The following is a 19,732-nucleotide window of genomic DNA, read 5'->3' as shown; positions in this document are numbered from 1 at the left end:
CTTCGGAGTCGAGCAGGATGAAAGCCTGGGAAGACTAGAGGGGTCCCAAAACACGGTGTCCTGGATGTTAGCGGTTGTGCTAAGAGAAACAATCTGTTTGGCTTGTACTGAAGCTACATCCATAAAGCCAGTCAGCAGGGAATCTTTCTCTTTGAGTTCCTCTGAAAGTCGTCGGATGTCTTCCATAAGGTCAGCAATCTTCTTGTTCGCTTTCTTAAGGAGTGTGCAGTCCTCATGGGGCAGAGTTATCTCGGCTAGCATAGTCACCGGAGCTTTGTTGCGATCAGTAGCGTTGATCGCGTTTTTACGGTCATCTATCTTAAAATCCATGTCGGATGACTAAAATCCTTAACCCACGTAAAACTTAAATAAAGTTAAGTTAAATAAAAGGGATATAAAAAATGTAACGAAAAAAGAGTGGATTAAAACTGGATAAGAGTTCGGTTTAAGACGGAGCTTCCGACAGGTGGCTACAGACGCCAACGCATGCGCAGAGTGCAGATTACGTCAGCAATTACGTCAGCTTTTAATCAAACAAATCTTAGAACGTTTTACCTAAATTCCACCAGCACATCCAGATCCCCACCAGAGGAACAAACACACTGGACCACGTCTGTACACAAATATTCCTGGCAGCTACAAAGCCCTTCCCCGTGCCCATTTTGGTTTATCAGACCATATTTTTCTGCTTCTTCAGCCCACTTACACCCAGCTGATTAAAAGGGTCAAGCCAACAATTAAAACAGTCAAAGTGTGGTAAGGGTGCTCCAATCGATTGTTTGCCGATCATAATCGGCCAATAATGGCTTAATAACTAGTTTAATCGGTGGGCTCTAAAAAGGCTGATCAGAAAAGCCAATCAGATGATGCAATACTTGCCGGATAAATTTTCAACTGCAGCTAAAATGCTTTCATTACGCTGTCTGTTTTCAAAGCTAGGTAGCGCCAAGTCCTTTTCAGACAGGAAGCGATTGATGCGCCCAGTTAATCATTTACAATGAGAGTTGAGCCGGGCTGGACTGGGATAGAAAATCGGGCACTGCCTCGAATATACTCGGGAGCGGACACGGACAGCTGCGGACCCCACGGACTACTTCTGTTTATACTACTTTCAGTCAGCTGGCTGACACGTTCCGCCCATGCGCAGTAGATCGGTTGGTGCGCTGGTAGCGCTAGTCCTGGCGTGGAACTGTCCGCGCGGTTACAAAAAACATGAGGCACACGGACATCCGTGTGGATTCCAAGCGTACCCCCTCTGATGATGATTTTTTCGTCACGCAGACCCTAGCAGAACCTTGCATACTCGCGGACACGGAAAGTATAATCCTTGCCATAGTGCTAATCTCACACACACACCCACCCGCTACCAGAGTTTAACTGTCTTGACCCACAGCACATCAGGCAGAGAGAGACTGATCCTTCAGTGTGAGTTTCCCATCAGCTGACTGCTTCTCTCTCTACGTTTTTGTTTTAAAATGGAGACCTTTTGCGCTCCATTGGCTCTAATGCAAAAAGAGTATTTTCTAGCTTTTTTTTTGGCTGTATTCTTCTAAGATATGGTCAAACGCTGTTCCTGGGGCACTTAATAGTAAAATAGTTGCAGTCGCTACCCAGAGAGGTTGATAGGAGAAGTAAGTTAGTTAGCAAACACTAGCTAACTTCCTACTGAATGGAACGTAATAAAACCCTGCTGTTCTGCTTTTTAATGAATAGTGAATAGAGGCCTACCCAGCTTTTCAGGACCAGTGTTGATCCTTAATAGTCTTTTGTCTCAGTCGTCGGGGGATGTGGTGGTTCACTTGTACTGTGTGCAACACTGTGTGCTTCTTTCTGAGATTGCTTTTTCCAGCAAATTTGACAATATTTCTCCGGGAAGTGCAGTAATAGGCAGTGGCAGCGCAGACAGTTTGTCGGACATAGCAACAGTAACTAAGGGGGGCGTGACTTAGCAAAGGGTCAATTAGGACTGAGATGCTTGACTTTTAAGCCCTGCTTTGAGCCAAAGGTTTTTTTACTCATAATATTTTGACATTTTGAGAAATATGCTTATTTCTTTCTTGCAGAGAGTCAGATGACAAAATTGAAACCCCTCTCAAATCTGTACATTAAATATGAAGACGGTTGCCTGGCAACTTCTCAGAGACAAGAAATAGTAATGATAAATTATAATTTTTTTGTTTTTTCTACAGATTAAACTAACAACATATCTACCGGTGAGCTTTAGAGCTGTTGGAAGATGGATTTTGTAAGTGAACAGAGCCAGACTAGCTGTTTCTTTCAGTTTCCAGTCTTTATGCTAAGCTAAGCTAAATGTCTGCAGGTGGTCATATACCTTATAGGCAAGAGATCTATCTTATCAAACTGTCCGCCAGAGTTAATAAGCATATTTCCTAAAAAGTTGTACTTTTGTTGTATTTATATATGTACTTATTTGGTTCATCATTGTATATTGAATCAGATGATGTGTACCTACATCTTTTCATTTGCAAACATAATGGACTTATTTAATAAAATTAATTGGAAAAGTTCAGTAGGGGGATTCTTATAACTTCTGATTTATGTTTTTCCTGGGCTTTGTTACAGCTGTTTGTCAGGATGAATTTAGCCTGATGAACATTATAAAGTCTGATTGTGCTCTTTAACCTGTGAGCTCTACTGAAGGACTATTCCAGTACCAAATACTTCCAGTTCCAAATACTTGTTCACAGTATTAAACAGAAACTGTACTGTCCACTCAACCTCCATTCTTATTCGTGTTTTAATATGACATACTTGTTTTATTGTGTTGTTTTGTTGTTGTCACATCCATATGAAGACTAAACCAAAGCAGCTGGATTTCTCCCAGTCCACAACAGGACTGTCTAGCTGACATAATGCAAATAAGGACTGAAAGGCATACAGGGCTATTGTTCCAAATAGTTTTATACTATAATAAAAGAAGAAAATGTTTTAATTTCTTACATAACTTTGAATTAAATCTGTATCTGTAACATATACAAATCCTTTAAAGCTAATTATGCATAACTTCCCCACTGTCGTGTAATAAACCATATCATGTACCGCTGTAATGGTGTGTGTGGTTCCCGTTTTATTGTGGATCTGTATAGGTAAACCAGGCAGTAGCCCTGCCCCATTACTTTAGGTTACATATCCTGCAAACAAAATCCAGGAGGGAAAGCAAACAGTAGTTGAGCAGTCACTAGTTGAACAGCAAAGCCTGCAGTTCTCAGGGATGGCGGTCAAAAAGATTTTTTCTTTGCTGTTTCTGATGGCAGTTGCCAGTGTACTTCTAGTGTTATCATGGGAATATTTATCAACAACCAGCAGGTAAGTTGTATTTATGTTTTGTCTAGAGAAACATTAAGGATAAAGAAGGGAACTTAACACTATGATTATTTTTATCTGCAAGAACTTTGGCTATATTTGTTATTTTGAAGAAATCAATATCAGCGCATTTCCAGGTACAGTATTGTTATTAAAGTGTATCTCGCTAATTCTCTGATGTTGCCTCTGTTGCTCTTTTGTCAAATTACCAACTCAGTTGGACTGCTTTCTCAGGAAATAACAGAGATGAAGACAGTTTGTTGAAAAGTTATATTGCATTCTGGCATAAAAGAGGAAACTCCACCCCGCCTGCTGTGTTTACAACAACACATAAAGCAAAAATTGCAGATTTCACAAAAACAAACCCAGTAACCGATCAAATGGGAGCCTCTAAACGTGGCGCTGTGGCGGAGACTCCCATGCCTATCCTCTCAAGAAACTCCTTCAAGAAGCTTCCTCAGTGGGATTTTGAGGATGTTTATAACCAGGATGCTCCATACAGACAGACAGTAAGCAAGTTATGTGAAGATAGGACAAAAAATAAAAATGTTTTAATTTTGTGGGAGTGGATAAACCTGGATGAAATCTGCACAGCCGTGCATTCTTCAGTTGTGTGTCTTTGGTGTGACTTGGATCGGTGGTGTATTTGCTTTTCCCATTAAATATTCCACACACTATCAACAATGGTGAATGAAGCACCTGATTTTCCCTGCTGTTTCTTCAGCTGTGTGGGGCCTTGATCAAATCAATGGTTTCAGCCAGATGAACAAGGTGGAAATTACATTCTCATAATTGTTTTTTCCCTATTTATTTCCCTGTTGATTGTTATTATGATTGAATATTTTATCCTTCATTCTCAGACATGTGCCCAGTCTCTACGACACTCTAAAGATGAGAGCTTCAAGAAGGCTTTCCTTCCCAACATACGTTTGTTTCTGCACAACGACAGCATCAACATGAGCGAGTGGAACAGACTATCACATTTTAACAACCCTTTTGGTTTTATGGGGTACCAGTACAACGGTAGGTGTTTGTGTGCGTCTTTGTTAGACAAGTGTGCTGACACTGTATTTCATAATTGTGTGGTGCTGGGTAATGGACCTTTATTGAATGGAATGGATATTTACATCTCTGCTAACTTCTGTACTCTACATTTCCGGTTCCTGGTGTTACAAAATAAGGGTCCTGCCTCTGGCAGTGGTACTAAACATTACAGTGGTACATCCAAATGTTTTTATGCGCATGTTAAATTTGTTTATATGCTTGGCAGAGGTAAACTATAGAGACAAAGCGTGTGATGGGTAATGAGGAGATTTTATTTCCATCTTGTTTTCCACATGGCTGTTGAGATGTGACTGCCGTTCTTTAATTTATACAATTCCATTGCGCCCTGTTCTTCTGCAATGGTTTAATGGCACGCGACTGGAGAATTAGCACCAACTGTTTAATTCAGTGAACCAACCCTTAATACTTGCATAACAGTAGTGGATGTTAATTAGCATTGTCTTTGGCAATTTTCAGGAAAATTGGCCACACACAAAAAAAACACTTTTAGGCTTAGCTGATGTGAAAAAGTTACTGAATTGAAGAGACAAAGTGTGTGGGGTGATGAGAAGTAGTAAATGTTTCTCTTTATCTTATTTTTTGAATGAAGGACTTTTACGTGTAAAATATTTGTTGATAAATCTCAGTAAAGACAAGGGCAGTTGCAGATGTCATATTGTCAAATTATTCATCATCAGTTCATATTGTTACTATAGAAACACTGTTTGTTTACACTTCAAGTATAACATGCAATTGCAAACACTTGCTATGCAACCACTTAGCAAACCATTAGCAATATGCTAGAGCTTTGTTTGCAGAAACGTTCTGATTGCCAACAGTTTTCCAGCTTCTATGTGCATTTTGTGTTTTTTGGTTGTCAGATGTGATGTCAGTACTGAAGTTGATCCCAAAGCCAAAAGAGCCATTACTCCTTCCAAAGCCAGGAAGTGGCGGGTGTGTGAGATGTGCTGTGGTGGCAACTGGTGGGATCCTCAATGGCTCTAAAATGGGGAAAGAGATCGATGCTCACGATTACGTTTTCCGGTAAGAAAGAGGAATAAACAGTCATTGTTTGTTAGACCTCACATGGCGGGCTATGAGGTTTCAAAACATATCAGCAGGTAATTCATGGAAAACATTTTAAAGATCATATATTCCTGTGTCATTGCTGAGGTGATTGCTATCAGGAGCACAGGTCATTCTCTTTATTTGCTGAGGCAATATTTAGCTATGGTGGGGATCTCATGAGGCCACGATTTGTGCACACATCAATTATAATACCCTGTATTTAAGACCTGTCAGTCAGTCACAAAGCTTCATCTTCAACAGTTAGCTTTGTAGCTTTTATTTAAACCACTGGAGAACAAATGTGTATTTTAAAATATTTGCTTGAGATTAGGCTGGGCTAAAACTAACTCTCAAACCGCCAAGAGCAGTCATGTTAAGGATGTTGATGTAAGTGTTGAGTTTTTTGAGTTTGTTCAGCTCCAGGATATTTATGAAGGCATTATTGGAGCAAAATAAATGAGCACTTGTGACAGTGGAATTTGTAGATGCAGAAAATAGTCACATGTGTATCAGTTAATTTGATGTCACAGAGAAAAATGCTTTAGGAGTTACAAACTTAGACACAACACAACAGTTACACCTTTTGAAAAATGCACCTGTAGAGCCAGGTGCAGACACTGTTCAGAGATCAGAGAACCCATTTGGCCAATCAAAGGAGCTCCGTTGGGGCACCTCTCCGCATCTATTGTTTTTTCAAGCCAGTTGAGATGAAACCATGACCACTTCCACTTGACAAAGGCCACGATGGTATATGACAGCTACAGTAGCTTGGAAAATAGCAACACGGGCACTGAATTTGATGAATGTACCGTTTATCTGTTACGAGTTGTGTGGGTTGAGCAGGTTGGAGGACCCAAACGCAGGACGCAAGGCAGAGGAGGTACAGTTTAAAAGTGATTTATTTTACAAACAAAAGGCGAGCACACTTACAGACTGAGTAGCTGAGTCCAGAAAAATCCAAATGAGTAACAAAAATCCTAAACAGGTAAACCAACAGAACGAGACTCGGAAACTGAAGCCACGACGGACAAGGAGTAACACGAACAATCACCAGACAAGGGCTGAACAGAAACACCACACATATATACCAGGGATAATGACAAGGGCGGGAGCAACACAGGTGAAAGACATGAGGCTAACGAGACACAGGGAGACAGCAGGGAAAACAGACACCAATAAACTACAACTAACACTGAAAACAGACAGAACTAAGATTAAACAGAACACAGCACAAACATGGACAAAATAACACAGAAGTACACAGACCAGGAATGACACTAAACATGAGCTAAATGAGAGAAACAGAGCCAAACAGAAGGACACATGAAACAATGGCAAAACTCAGATACCCACAGGGAAAAAATACAGCTCATAACATTATCAGAATGTTGAATAATGGGAAATGGTTTGAGTTTCAGTAAAGCATGGAGGCTGTGTTATATATAGCTATGATTGTGTGTTTTTCTTGCGGTTGGTTGGTAAAACATACAGCCAGCGTTGGTGCTTATACAGCAGGTTGTCGCTTTTTTCTTTTCTTTGCCATGCAGAGCTGACAAAGCTGTCTTAGCTATGTCAATCATTTTAAGTGGGGTGTAATATGTAAATAGGGTGACCAGATGTCCCCATTTTCCTGGGACAGTCCCCGGTTTTCGTCCCTGTCTGGAGCTGTCCCCGGAAATGTCCCCTTTTTTAACTGTGAGTTACTCATAGACTGTATAAGGTGTAAACAGATCTGAAATCAGATTTTACATGGCCAGAAAGACTGGACAGCAGAGCATACAGGTGTCATGCCAAAAAGTGATGCTGTATGACCCAGTCTCTTTACGTCTACAGCTGCTTTTATTTGGATCAAACAGATATAACGTGCAAATAAACATCACTTTATGTCCATGGTAATAACAAAGGTATGTCTTCGTGATACTTTAACGTTTCTTTTAACGGAATAATCACAATTGTGGCCAAATAGGTAAAAGTGTTTATAGCATTTATAGCATATGTTTATAGCATAACCAGGCATGACAGTTACGTGATGATAGGCAATAATAGAAGCCTGTTGTTGCCGATGCCGATTTATTGTGACTTGATGGAGTATAATATTTAAATGTTCAAAGAAACTGAGTTACAAACTAGTAAGCTGAGGAGGAGTGACCCTGAGCAGCAGCAGTGTGTTTACCGGGGAAACTATAACTCACAATGAGCTTGTTTGAGCACTATCGCTGGCTGTCTTTTTTACAAACCAACCACAACAAAAACACAGACCAGAGCTCCACATACTGCTCCATGCTTTTCTCAAACTCTTAACTCTTTTCGTTTCAGCGTTTCCCCAAACTCAACACTCAACACTTCCCCAAACTCAACACTTCGATTTCAGTGTGTAATATTTCTGAGGATCTATCCACAGAAATACAATATAATATCCATAACTATGTTTTCAGTGGTGTAGAAAGACCTTACATAATAAACCATTATGTTTTTATTACCTTAGAATGAGCCTTTTACATCTACATAATCGCGGGCACCCCCTTTGATGGATGTCGCCACATTGCATCATCATGTTCCTACAGTAGCTGAAAATGGACGGGGCTACAGAGCGCATTTCGTCACTAAGTTGTTCTTGTTCTACTTCTGGTAGAATTCAGGCAGTGCAGACACTCATCACTATGTTGAACACGTACTTTAGAAGAAGAAAAAGTAGTAAGAATATACTGCAAGGGTCTGCAAGTAAGTTTTGCATCGGAGCAATATTTTCAACCATTAGATGGTGGCTGAGAATATAAGCCATAATATTGACTTTCATCAATGTGTTATTTAGGAAGGCACAGGACTCACAACTCAAGGGTTGAGGGTTTGATCACACCTTGAGATAACTTTTTTTTTTCTCTCTTCAACAAATGGATTTTGCAGCAAAGGTTTCTCAGATCACGGTATGTGCTGCACTACTTTTGTTTCAGCGTTGGATCCTCATCCATCAGCCTACTGCGTCCCCAGTATCTCCAGTCAGAGGACATTTAAGGGAATCACGTTTTCTGACGGCTCTTTCAGAGGTGTGTCAAGCAGGCTAGACTCTTTTAATCTCGTTCAGAATTTTTCAAAGTAAAAGCTCAGCTGAACTCCAGTGCATTGCAGTAAATAAGCTTCTGCGCTTTTATTTTGTAGGCAAAACCACTAATGAGGAAGAGATTATGCAAGTAACTGTTGCTGCCATGAGATTCATTTCAGCACCGCTATCAAAGCATTTATTTATTTAGCACCATAATCTGGCAGTGGGCCAGTTATTATTAATGGCGGTTAGTTTTGACGATGGTCCATAATCACAGATAGAATTAATGTGTTTTCCTTGTCAATGTTTGTATAAACTTTATTTAATATGTGGTTTATAATGGGCTGTGGTGCAGAAACAGTGACAGTGTTTCACACTCTTAGCTTACATTTTCCATGTTGTCTGTCAGTAGCCAAGTCACAATAGCATATGGTTTTACTGAATAATTAAGTAAATATAATTTCTTAAATAAATATACCTAAAGAAACCTAATTTCTTGACTGGCCACTCTCTGCTGTCTCAAAAGAGACACCTGTTGTGTTGTGTCAGCCACCATAGCTGTCCTACGCTCTTTGAAAGGGTAAGGGGACAGTGGTAGACTGGACAGATGATTGCAATTCACAACCCTTGCCACTAGATGCCACTAAATCTTACACACTGAACCTTTAAAAGTAAAGTGTTTTTCAGAATCACAAGAATCAGAATTTTGAAGTAACTGAAGCTGTCTTAAGCTGCTTGCATACTGCCCAGACAAACGCAGACCGACTCCAACCAACACACTGATCAGTGTTTGATCAGTGTGCGCTGTCAGTCGGTGTTCGTCGGTGTCAGTCGGATGGAGTCTTTAGAGTTTGACATGTCCAGTCGGTTCGGGTGGAGTCGTAGAACTTGCACCGTTTTCCAACAAACTACAACATTCTGAGAGTGTTCCTTGACAACTAAGCCTACTCGCATGCGGGAACATCAGCGCGCACGACTTTCTTCGATGTATATGTAGGTGTTTATTACTTGCCCCTTGGACCTCGGAAACAGACCCGTCTGTGAACAGCCTCTCCTCTTCGTGCAGTCCGAATCAGAACATGCACTGAAGGAAGCAACAGGTGTCGTGCTTAGAAGTAATCATCCGCCGAAAACTGATTGCACACAGCATGTTAAAGCTGTAACGGCAGTATCTATACATCTACAGCTGCTTTTATCAAAGAGTCATAACATTCAAATACGCATCACTTTATGTCCATGGTAGCAAAGGTATGTCTTTGTGAAATGTTAATATTTCTTGTAACGGAACAATCACAGTTGCACTTGCCCAAAAGACAGAATATACCTTAATCAGTGCTTATTACTATTTGCAATACATTTAAATGGCCAATACAGCTCATATAGCCAGTGCAGTTTTGAACTTGCCAAAAAACTGATTCCACCTCACTACTTGTGACTAAAAGGTTGTCAAAATGAATTGATTTCAGTTATGAGCGTTATATTTGAGTTATGGCTGATTATAACTCATCCAGTCCTTTCAACCTGTTGAAATGCCTTTAGGGCCAATACAACCAGTAACAAGTAGTTTTCCACTTGCCAAAAAGTGATTGCAGCCTCGACCCTGTGACTTAAATAAGAAAAAACAGGCAACAAAAGTTTGTCTGGTCAGTTCCTGTCTGGTTTCTGTGAACTTGACAGTTTGCTGCCAACTTTACAGTGTTGGTGTTAGTTGGGCGCAGTCTGAGCAGTGTGCAAGCAACTTTAACTAACTACTATGAGGAAATAAAAAGAGTCTATTGTGTTATGCCAGTTAGTCATCTGGCTGAAAATTCACACTTTAATTATTGCCATGGTCAATGCTATTAGTAAATCCTGTGGTTTTCCCACTATGACATGTTGAAATGTCTGCATGGCACTGTATGTAGCCAAGATGATACATGTTCGTGATGTTTGTGTATGGCATTGGCACCAAATGCATCTTCTTCACAACTTATGAGTCATGAAACAACGCACCGTTTAGCTTAACAAGACTGTCGGTGCTGAAGTCCATGTTTGACAGTTTGATACACAACGAGGCATCACTTGCCCCTATTTTGTCAATTTCCACTGTAGCTGCATTTAACATCACTTAACGTATAGGCCTACTGAGGCGCGTGAGGGGGGGCTGTGATTGGATGATGACAGGTGTCGTGACCATTGTCACGTGTCAGCATTGCTGCTGTTGCTGTTGCATCAGTCAGTGGTTAGATCAGCGTATAGCCTAGTCAAAAAACGGGACAAGAGAGGTCACGTATGGGACAAATCAATTGGGCTGCACTTTAACTAACTACTATGAGGAAGTAAAAAATAGTCTATTGTGTTATGCCAGTTAGTCATCTGGCCGAAAAGTCACACCTTAATTATAGCCATTGTTAATGTTATTACTAAATCCTGTGGTTTTCCCACTATGACATGTCGAAATGTCTGCGGTGACACTGTATGTAGCCAAGATGATACATGTTTGTGATGTTTCTGTTTGGCATTGGACAAATGAAATTCTTAATTCACAGGCTCCCTCCAACAATGCTCAAATAACATGTATTTTTTTTAAATCACAAAAGTAAAAAGAGAGAATCTAACATATATGATAGAGCAGCAGTTAAAATATAAAATCTAATAAATATACAGTATATAACAACTCTTAAAATCCTGTGTAGTTACCTTAATGTTGTTTGTGCAAACATGTTCATCAGTGTATTGTAAAGATGTTGGCTATATGTCACTCTCACTTTGTGCTTGTGCTGACAGGCACTCCTTATTCCATGTTTTATTATCAGCCATGAGGTCAGCTGACGTTTGTCGTATCATCCTTATACATCTCACGCAGTGGTGTAGTCTAGTTTTTTCAAGTGAGTATACTGTGATTTTTTCCCTCCCAGCCTCATACTCACCCGTCCTAGCATGATGTCCCATGAGCACCACTACACTCATTAATACATACAGTATGCATGTACATGTAATAGAGAGCATTCGGAAGGACTGCTTAGGCAACAACACAAAGAGTTTAACAGCCAATGACAGTTACAGGTGGGAAAGGATGTCACTTTGTGTTGAAAGTGGTGGGGACATTTTACGGCTCAGATTAGAGTTGTGACAAAACACTTAGCATACGAGACGTGACAATCCAGAATATTGGAGTCACAAGATCAAGACTAGAAGATATTTTAATAGTATGTAAAGAAATATTCATTGATAAATACACGATTGGGGGTCTGAGGGAGGGTCAAAGTTGATTTATCTTCACTGGAACTTCTCAGCAGCTTCCGTGCACATCCGGTTCCAGTGTTGTTAGCGTCGTTAGCTCTGTCGGACTACGACTTCATATTTATATAAACCAGACAAAACTGGACATTACTTGGAGAAAAGACAGCGAGGAGGTTGAACTACCTGGTGAGTTCAGAAAACCTGTCTTACATTTCACCTGTGATCTATCTTAAAAATCCCATGTGCTTATATCATGTAAATGTATTATGGGGGGGAATGTCTGAAAAACCACATACATTTAACATGTGTGCCATGTTAAAGGTACTGTATTTAACATGTGGTAAATTCACATGTGCCTTTTCCTGAAGTCTAAAAATACTGGATTCAGCCTACTACCCACCTCATCTAGGTTTTTAATTGTAGTACAACTCCCCCAACACTGCTAAAACCCCCACATTCCCAGAAATGTTAGCAGCTAGTAGCTAGCAGCTCTGTGAGGCTGTACTTAGGCACAGAGGGGCTTTGATGTAAATACTAACGCTAGCATGGCAACAAGCGCACTGTAACCTTAACCTTTTAGCATGCTAACATTTGCTAATTAACACAAAGTACAGCTGAGGTTGACTGTATTTGGCCATAAACATTTACATTTTTACCTCATGGTAATGTTGCCTTTGTCACTATGAAATAAGGAACAAAAAGTGACCAGCTGCAGCAGTGCGGGTATGGTTTTGTGTGAATATAGTGTATTGTTTTAAGCAATTTGTCATAATGATAGCTAATCTCTTTAATAAATATTTGGTAGGTTTACCACATTTAAGAGTAGGCCCACATTTAAGAGTAGGCTTAAGACTTTCCTCTTTGATAAAGCTTATAGTTAGGGCTGGCTCAGGTGAGTCCTGAACCATCCCTTAGTTATGCTGCTATAGGCCTAGACTGCCGGAGGATTTCCCATGATGCACTGAGCTCCTCTACTTTCTCTCCCTCTGTATGCAACCTCATCCCATTATTGCATGTTACTAACTCGACTTCTCCCCTTTCCGGTAGTCTTGTGCTTTCTCGTGCCTCTCCTCTCTCTTCCTATCACTTCCTGCAGGTGTTTCTGGCTCTGGAGCTGTGGAGTCTGGATCTGTGGCTGCGGGTCACCAGCTGCCCCCGTGTTCCTGCTCGACACCCTCTGCTACAACAACTATTGTTACTAGTCCTATTGTTATTATAATCATTAACATTACGATTATTATCATTAACACTACTATAAATATCTGTACCATTTTTCACTTAGTCTACAGCAACATCACCTTTACTGTCTGTACCTCTGTGTGTATATTGTGTAGGCTGCCTCCCTCCCCTCTCTCTCCTCTCTTGCCCTCGCGCTCTCTCTCTCTCTCTCTCTCTCTCTCTCTCTCTCTCTCTCTCTCTCTCTCTCTCTCTCTTGCAGTCTCTCTCGCTCTCTCTCTCTCGCCATCTCTCTCTCCTTCACCCCCAACCGGTCGAGGCAGATGGCCGTCCACCCTGAGCCATGGTTCTGCTTGAGGTTTCTGCCTCTTAAAAGGAAGTTTTTTCTTGCCTCTGTGGCCTAGTGCTTGCTCTTGATATTACGCCTAGTGCTGCTCTTAGTGGGAATTGTTGGGCTTCTGTAAATAACATCATAGAGTACGGTCTAGACCTGCTCTTTTATGAAAAGCGCTGTGAAATAACTGTTGTTGTGATTTGGCGCTATATAAATAAAATTGAATTGAAAGTTTATTTACAGCAGGTAACTTTAACACAGACCTTTAATTGAACCACTTCCTGTTACCTTTGCTATTCGTCAAAACACTTGTGACTCTTGCACTGTAGGTTACAAAATGTTATCCCCTTCATCTAGCCTACATATGACAAACTAAAAAGAACATATGTGATGTGTTTTATTTCCAGTTCATGCTTTTTCGGCAGTTCATCAGAACTTGATGAATAGCCTGCCATTTGCAGTTTCATCACTATCTTCATAAAAGTCAAGTAACTTGCACCGTCTTTGGTCCTAAAACATTCATTATGATCATGTCAGCTTTCGTTCTTACCAAATGCATCTTCTTCACAACTTATGAGTCATGAAACAACGCACCGTTTAGCTTAACAAGACTGTCGGTGCTGAAGTCCATGTTTGACAGTTTGATACACAACGAGGCATCACTTGCCCCTATTTTGTTAATTTCCACTGTAGCTGCATTTAACATCACTTAACGTGTAGGCCTACTGAGGCGTGTGAGGGGGGGCTGTGATTGGATGATGACAGGTGTCGGTGACCATTGCCAAGTGTCGTGATCAGCATTGCTGCTGTTGCTGTTGTATCAGTCAGTGGTTAGATCAGCGTATAGCCTAGTCAAAAAACAGGATGAGAGGTCACGGATGGGACAAATCAATTGGGCCTAATATAAGGGACATCCCGGCTAATACGGGACGGTTGGCAACGCTTCCTCATGGTGATGCAGGAGGAAAATCAGCGGTTGTAAACTTTATCCTCTTGGCACCATGCAGGTCTGTCCTAAATGTGAAGGGAATCTATCCAACAATTATATAAATATATATTTAAGTCTGGACCAAAGTGGTGGACTAACAGACGGACCTTGCCATCTATATAGCCACTGGCATGGCTAAATATATCAAGGATGACGGTAGCTAACATAAGGACAAAAAAATATATATCAAAAGCATAAAGAAAACAAAGTATACATAATGTATACATGTGTAATATACTGTATGTTAAGCATTGCATTTCCTATAATCTGACCTATCCATGAAATATATATACATATGTGCTCATATAAGCTCAGTCAATCCTTGTATATATAGTTAATAATATACTAGTCAGTATAGACTGGTATGTGTGGTATTTGTTCAGCTGATACTTGCTGTTTGCCTTTTTATCATCTGTTTTGCATGTAAGTAAACAGACAGCTGCTGACAACCGCAGTCAGAGTCCTTGTGTGTTTCATTATACACTAAACTTGATACAGATACTTTGTATACTTTACAGATAATAAATGAAGGCCACTCTCACATTTCGATCTGTTTGTGTGGCAGGATGAACGGTGCAGCCATTAAAGGTTACGAGGAAGACGTAGGAAACAGAACATCAGTGTACGTTCACACAGCCCACTCCATCATTGCGTCGCTGATATTTTTCGAGAACTATGGATACACATCTGCCCCTCATGATGAGGTACTCAAACTCGATTTACATGAGTGTAATATTAAAACCCCACACTTACACACTCACCTGTCATCTTCTTTCTTTTGGCAGGGTATAAAATATGTGCTGATTCCTGAGGGGATGAGGGATTTCAACTGGCTCGAGGGGCTTTTCAAAAGAGAAAGGATCTCTACTGGCCCGTATACCAATGAACGGTAAATAACAATTCTATATACTATTACTGGAGGGTAGCATGCACACACATACACACAGTATATCCAGTGCTGGAACATAGTGGATGGGGCCTGGAAACGTGTCACCAGGTCTAATATCTGATGCAGGAGAACATTTATTTATAAAATCACATAACTTGTGACTTACTAAACTAATGGAATAAGGCAAGCAGGTATCATGTCATGTTAACCACTCACAAGATACACTGTATGCTGCTTTGTTGCTCAACAACTCATACACTGAACTTGAAACAAGTGAAACACTACAACCCAATGTCTTGTAAATTCGGCCCTAAAGTTATTCATCAAGTGTTTATGATTTCCAGGACAGCTTTGTACCATCATCCCTGCAAATTCTTCACTTTCTTAAGAGTAGGGTCACCATTATGTTCCTTAGTGTCTTTTGTCAATTTCTCATGATATGTTACCACTTGTGTTGTATGGAGTCTGGAATGTGCTACTGCAATTAAAATAAATTAGGAAATATTTAATTTTACACGTAAATATGGATGTAAATTAATTTTTTTTTAAAATGACTGCGCTATGTAACATTGAATTCATGACATTTATCACTACAATGGCGTAATGGGTTTTTTTTGTTCTTTTTTTTTAAACCTGTCCTGCCCAGCAGCCTGGTATAGAGTAATGGCGTAATGGTTTACTCTTCTTGACTCTTCATCAAGCAAGCTGTAATAAGAAGAAAAAAATACATTTTGTACAATGTAAGGTCTTTGGAAGAAGCGAGGAAGAGAAAAAACTAGCAATTAGCAATCCACAATTTCCCTTCTGAAATACATTACCTACCCTAGTGTACTGACAAAGCCAACGTCCGCCCATACTGTTAACAGCTGCCAACAATAACAGCAGATTATCATGAGTCACCCAGAAAACAATGTAGTTTGAAAGGCATTCCTCATCCAATTTTGCCTCAAGCTCCAGCAAAGAGTATTAACATCATGCACAGACAAAACTAATAAAGCCCACTTAGCATGTTCTTGTTTCATTAACCCTATTGACATTTATATTTTAACCCTCCAGGCCATGGACCTACTATGGCAGGCAGTACAGTGAGAGCCGCTTCTATGTTCTGCACCAGGATTTCCTCAGATATGTGCGGAACAGGTCAGCCTCCTTTTATAATCCTACTTTCTTACTTTGTGTGGTTTATAACAATAATGATAATAACTTTGTCATGCAGAGATGCAACCCTTTTGCTTCTCAAAACAGGATTAAAAGCTGAAAATGAACAATAACAAAGTACAAATGTTTGATAACATTACAAAAAATAACAATAAAACCAACAGATAAAAATGAAACAAATAACAAAACATTTCTCAAGTCAAATAAATCTGCTTTAACTTTATGGTCACTTTGGAGTCTGTAGTTTACCTTGTCTTATAGGTCAGACTGATTTTTGTATGTATGTCTGTGTTCATTTGGTGTTTTTTATTGCCCACAGGTTCTTAAAGTCTGATTATCTGTATGATTCAGACTGGGCGATAGTCAGACCAACCAATGGGGCATTCACTCTCTTTCTGGCTCTGCACACCTGTGACACTGTAAGTTTATATTAGCCATCTAAAGGTATCCATGCCTCTATAAACATGAAGTATACAGTTATAGATTTTAATTCTAAATTGGTATAGTTTATGAAATCTTAAAAGAACAGTTAGACATTTGCTGAGAGTTAGATGAGAAAATAGACACATCTCGTGTCTGTCCATTAATTATACAGCTGGAGCCAGCAGGCGATTAGCTTAGCTTAGTATAAAGACTGGAAACAAGGAAACAGCCTCCTACCAGCATCTCCAAAGCTCACCAATTAATGTCTTGTTTGTATTTGTATTTGTCTGTATTAAAACTGAAGTGTAAAAATGACAATTTGTGTTTTATTGGGTTAAATACGTTTTTACGTTTCAGTTTTTCAGATATAACATGTTAATTATTGAGCTTTAGTTGTACTGGTTCAAGCAAATGTTGTTACCAGGCTAGCTGTTTCCCCATGTTTCTGGTCGTTATGCTAAGCTAAGCTAACCGTCTGCTGACTGCAGTTTCCAATTTTTGGGGCAGTTGTCAAAGAAATATTGTGAGCCAGGTTCAGTTGTGATGAAGAAGTTTCGGAGACTGATGAAGACTTAACATAGCGTGGTTTATTGAGCCCAGCCGAGGAGAAACAGTGCCAGCATACAACATGTGGACACGTCAAATACCAACACCAAATCTGAAGGATAACATCTCTTGCTCCCTTTTATGTTTCTCTTTCATCTTTAGTTTCTCTGGTCATCTTTAGCTGGCCTTAATCTAGAACAACTAATCTATCTGAGTTTAACAAGGACAGTCAGCTAATGACTCTAAGCTAGGACTGTCTTACCTTTCCCTGTTACATCAATTAAGCCCCCTAAGAAATATAACAGACATGATATTGGCATTAATCTTGTCATCTAACTCTCAGCAAGAAATTGAAAAAGTGTATTTCTCATAATGTTGAACTTTTACTCTTTTAACAAATCTTTTCTTGGTGTGAGTTCTTCTGTTCTCTGTTTTTGTCATTCAGGTGAACGCATATGGATTCATGACTGAGGACTACAAGAAATATTCCAACTACTATGTTGAGAAGAATGTTAAAACTGATGTCATTTTCTACGCCAACCACGACTACATCCTGGAGATGAAATTGTGGAAACAATTGCATGACAGTAAAGTAATGAGGCTATATCAAAGAACAGACTCAGAAACTGGGACAGAAAAGCTGAAGCAACACTGACACACTTTGTTCACCCTTCTTCAAAAAGATGAGGAAACTCAAACCTTGCCTGACAATGTGTGACTGACTGCAACACTGTTTAGATTAGCTGTGATAAATAGGTGCATTGATCTGGTTAACCAGGTTTGTTTTTCAGTTCTGGTCAAACAGGAAATGGAAAACAACATACAATGGTTAACAAATTCAATGAAAAACTGACATAAAATTTTTACTTAGGTGTTTTTCCACTTTAGTAAGACTTTCTATTCTACCCTCATTAATATAAATGGGTTGGACAAAGTATATCTAACACCCCCTTTAACAGCACCACAACCTACAGCCTCCAAAGTGAAAGAAAGTTTAATTCACACCACTAATAAAAAAATTTAATATTATAACCTTCATGAAGGTAGGAATTATAGAAGGCTAATGTATTGGTGTATTGGTTGGTATTAGTTCATTGTAATTGCAAAAATTCATATAAATGTACTGTTGTTTTTTAGCATTGTTTTCCCATGTCATCCCATTACATCTCAGTGGTGGAAGAACTTCTATTTTATCTGAGTATTTTGATATCATGCCACACTTCCTATTTCCACTTCTTATTTGACAGCTACACATTTTTGCACACCAAACATGTAAATGTTCAAGTAATTGTTAACTATTTTGATAATCATGTAGTAATTTTTCATACAATAATGCCAAACATTTCATGGTTCCAGTGTCTCAGATGTGAGGACTTGCTGCTTAAAGAAAGTAAACTTCTGTACTTTGACTTAAATAAAATTAAAAAAAACAGGACTTTTACTTGCAGTGGAACAACTTCATTTTTAAATAGAGGATCTGAATTATTTTTCAACCACTGGAAGCTAAAGCGACAAAAATATCGTGCACGAAGGAAGTTGCTGCTAGAAACGTCAAAAAGTTATAGTGACTCAGCTGTTTTGTCGCTGCTGAAACCTGTTTTTGAATGTGCCTTTTGTCATGTACTGGAATGCTATCATACTAGTCATGTACAATACAAAAAGATCATTATGTCTATCTTTCACTGGTGACATAGTCATGGGCAGCGCATGTTTGTGTGACGATGACCGTCGGATGAAGAGCATTGTGGTCAAAACTTCAGTCAGATTATACAGGAGTGGTTTGAGGTTTGTTTTGGCACCACACTACATGTCACCATCATAATAAGGAGTTATATCAGTCTCACTATCATCACACAGACGGATTCACAAATGTATTTCTTGATTCCACAAAAAAATACACACAAAAATATTTATCATTGTGTATATAAATATAAAACAAATCCACAATTAAACAATTACTATTTCAGAAGAATATTTATTGTTTTAAATAAATGTAATGGAAATCCATAAATATGTATTTAAAAATGTTTGCGTTCATTTTCATTTAAAAACATATTTCGATGTAACATTTAAACTGAATTTACGAACTGCTTGTCATTTGCTCAGGGGCGATTCCAGGATCAAATGTTTACGGGGGCTTAGCCCTTAATACGAGTTAGGACTAATTGTGACGTAAATGCAGTCAATGTGGGCAGACTTGGCATAATAACCATAAGGTCTTGACTACCTGTCTACTTTCTCACCTGGTTCTCTCTGTGTGCGTACCCATTTATGCTCTCTCCATCTTTGTGCTGTAAACCAAAAGGCAAATGTAACAACAGAACAGCATTTATAATATAATAAGAGGTAGAATTATAAATAAGCCAGAGTTAGCTAATTTCATCCATAGTCCCTGGGCAACTTAACTTAATTTGATACAAACAACAAATTAGCAAACATAACTTGATTCTAAGAGGCCCTCCTACCTGACCCGTGAGCCATGTAAACTTTTTGCTGTTAGCTGCATATGTTGAAATTAGT

The 19,732-nt window shown here is 39.4% G+C and overlaps 1 protein-coding gene and 1 long non-coding RNA gene across 2 annotated transcripts in view; one reads left to right on the top strand and one right to left on the bottom strand.

Annotated features, from left to right (window-relative positions):
- LOC123983291 overlaps positions 1–1,827 on the bottom strand; it is a 74,492-nt gene extending 72,665 nt beyond the window's left edge. Inside the window, exon 1 of the long non-coding RNA XR_006828166.1 lies at positions 1,729–1,827. This is a non-coding gene — a long non-coding RNA (uncharacterized LOC123983291). The remainder of the gene's footprint in view (positions 1–1,728) is intronic.
- A 2,171-nt stretch (positions 1,828–3,998) lies between these two features.
- On the top strand, positions 3,999–18,653 carry LOC123983567 (alpha-N-acetylgalactosaminide alpha-2,6-sialyltransferase 1-like). The gene is made up of 8 exons (XM_046069825.1): positions 3,999–4,095; positions 4,185–4,347; positions 5,250–5,412; positions 14,762–14,900; positions 14,982–15,085; positions 16,142–16,225; positions 16,563–16,662; positions 17,658–18,653. Exons 1-8 carry the CDS (start codon positions 4,015–4,017, stop codon positions 17,865–17,867), a joined length of 1,044 nt encoding a protein of 347 aa, XP_045925781.1. The 5' UTR covers positions 3,999–4,014; the 3' UTR covers positions 17,868–18,653.
- Positions 18,654–19,732: the final 1,079 nt, after the last annotated feature.

Source organism: Micropterus dolomieu, linkage group LG14 (assembly GCF_021292245.1).
Source record: "Micropterus dolomieu isolate WLL.071019.BEF.003 ecotype Adirondacks linkage group LG14, ASM2129224v1, whole genome shotgun sequence".
In the NCBI taxonomy this organism is placed as follows: Eukaryota; Metazoa; Chordata; class Actinopteri; order Centrarchiformes; family Centrarchidae; genus Micropterus; species Micropterus dolomieu.
The sequence above is the reverse complement of the archived record's forward strand: the minus strand, read 5'-3'. Positions and strand labels throughout refer to the sequence as shown.

Coding starts and splice junctions, on each gene's coding strand:
- LOC123983567 (XM_046069825.1), top strand. CDS start 4,015: ATGAAGCACCTGATTTTCCCTGCTGTTTCTTCAGCTGTGTGGGGCCTT. Junction 4,096..4,184: donor GTTTCAGCCAGATGAACAAG/GTGGAAATTACA, acceptor CTTCATTCTCAG/ACATGTGCCCAGTCTCTACG. Junction 5,413..14,761: donor GCTCACGATTACGTTTTCCG/GTAAGAAAGAGG, acceptor TTTGTGTGGCAG/GATGAACGGTGCAGCCATTA.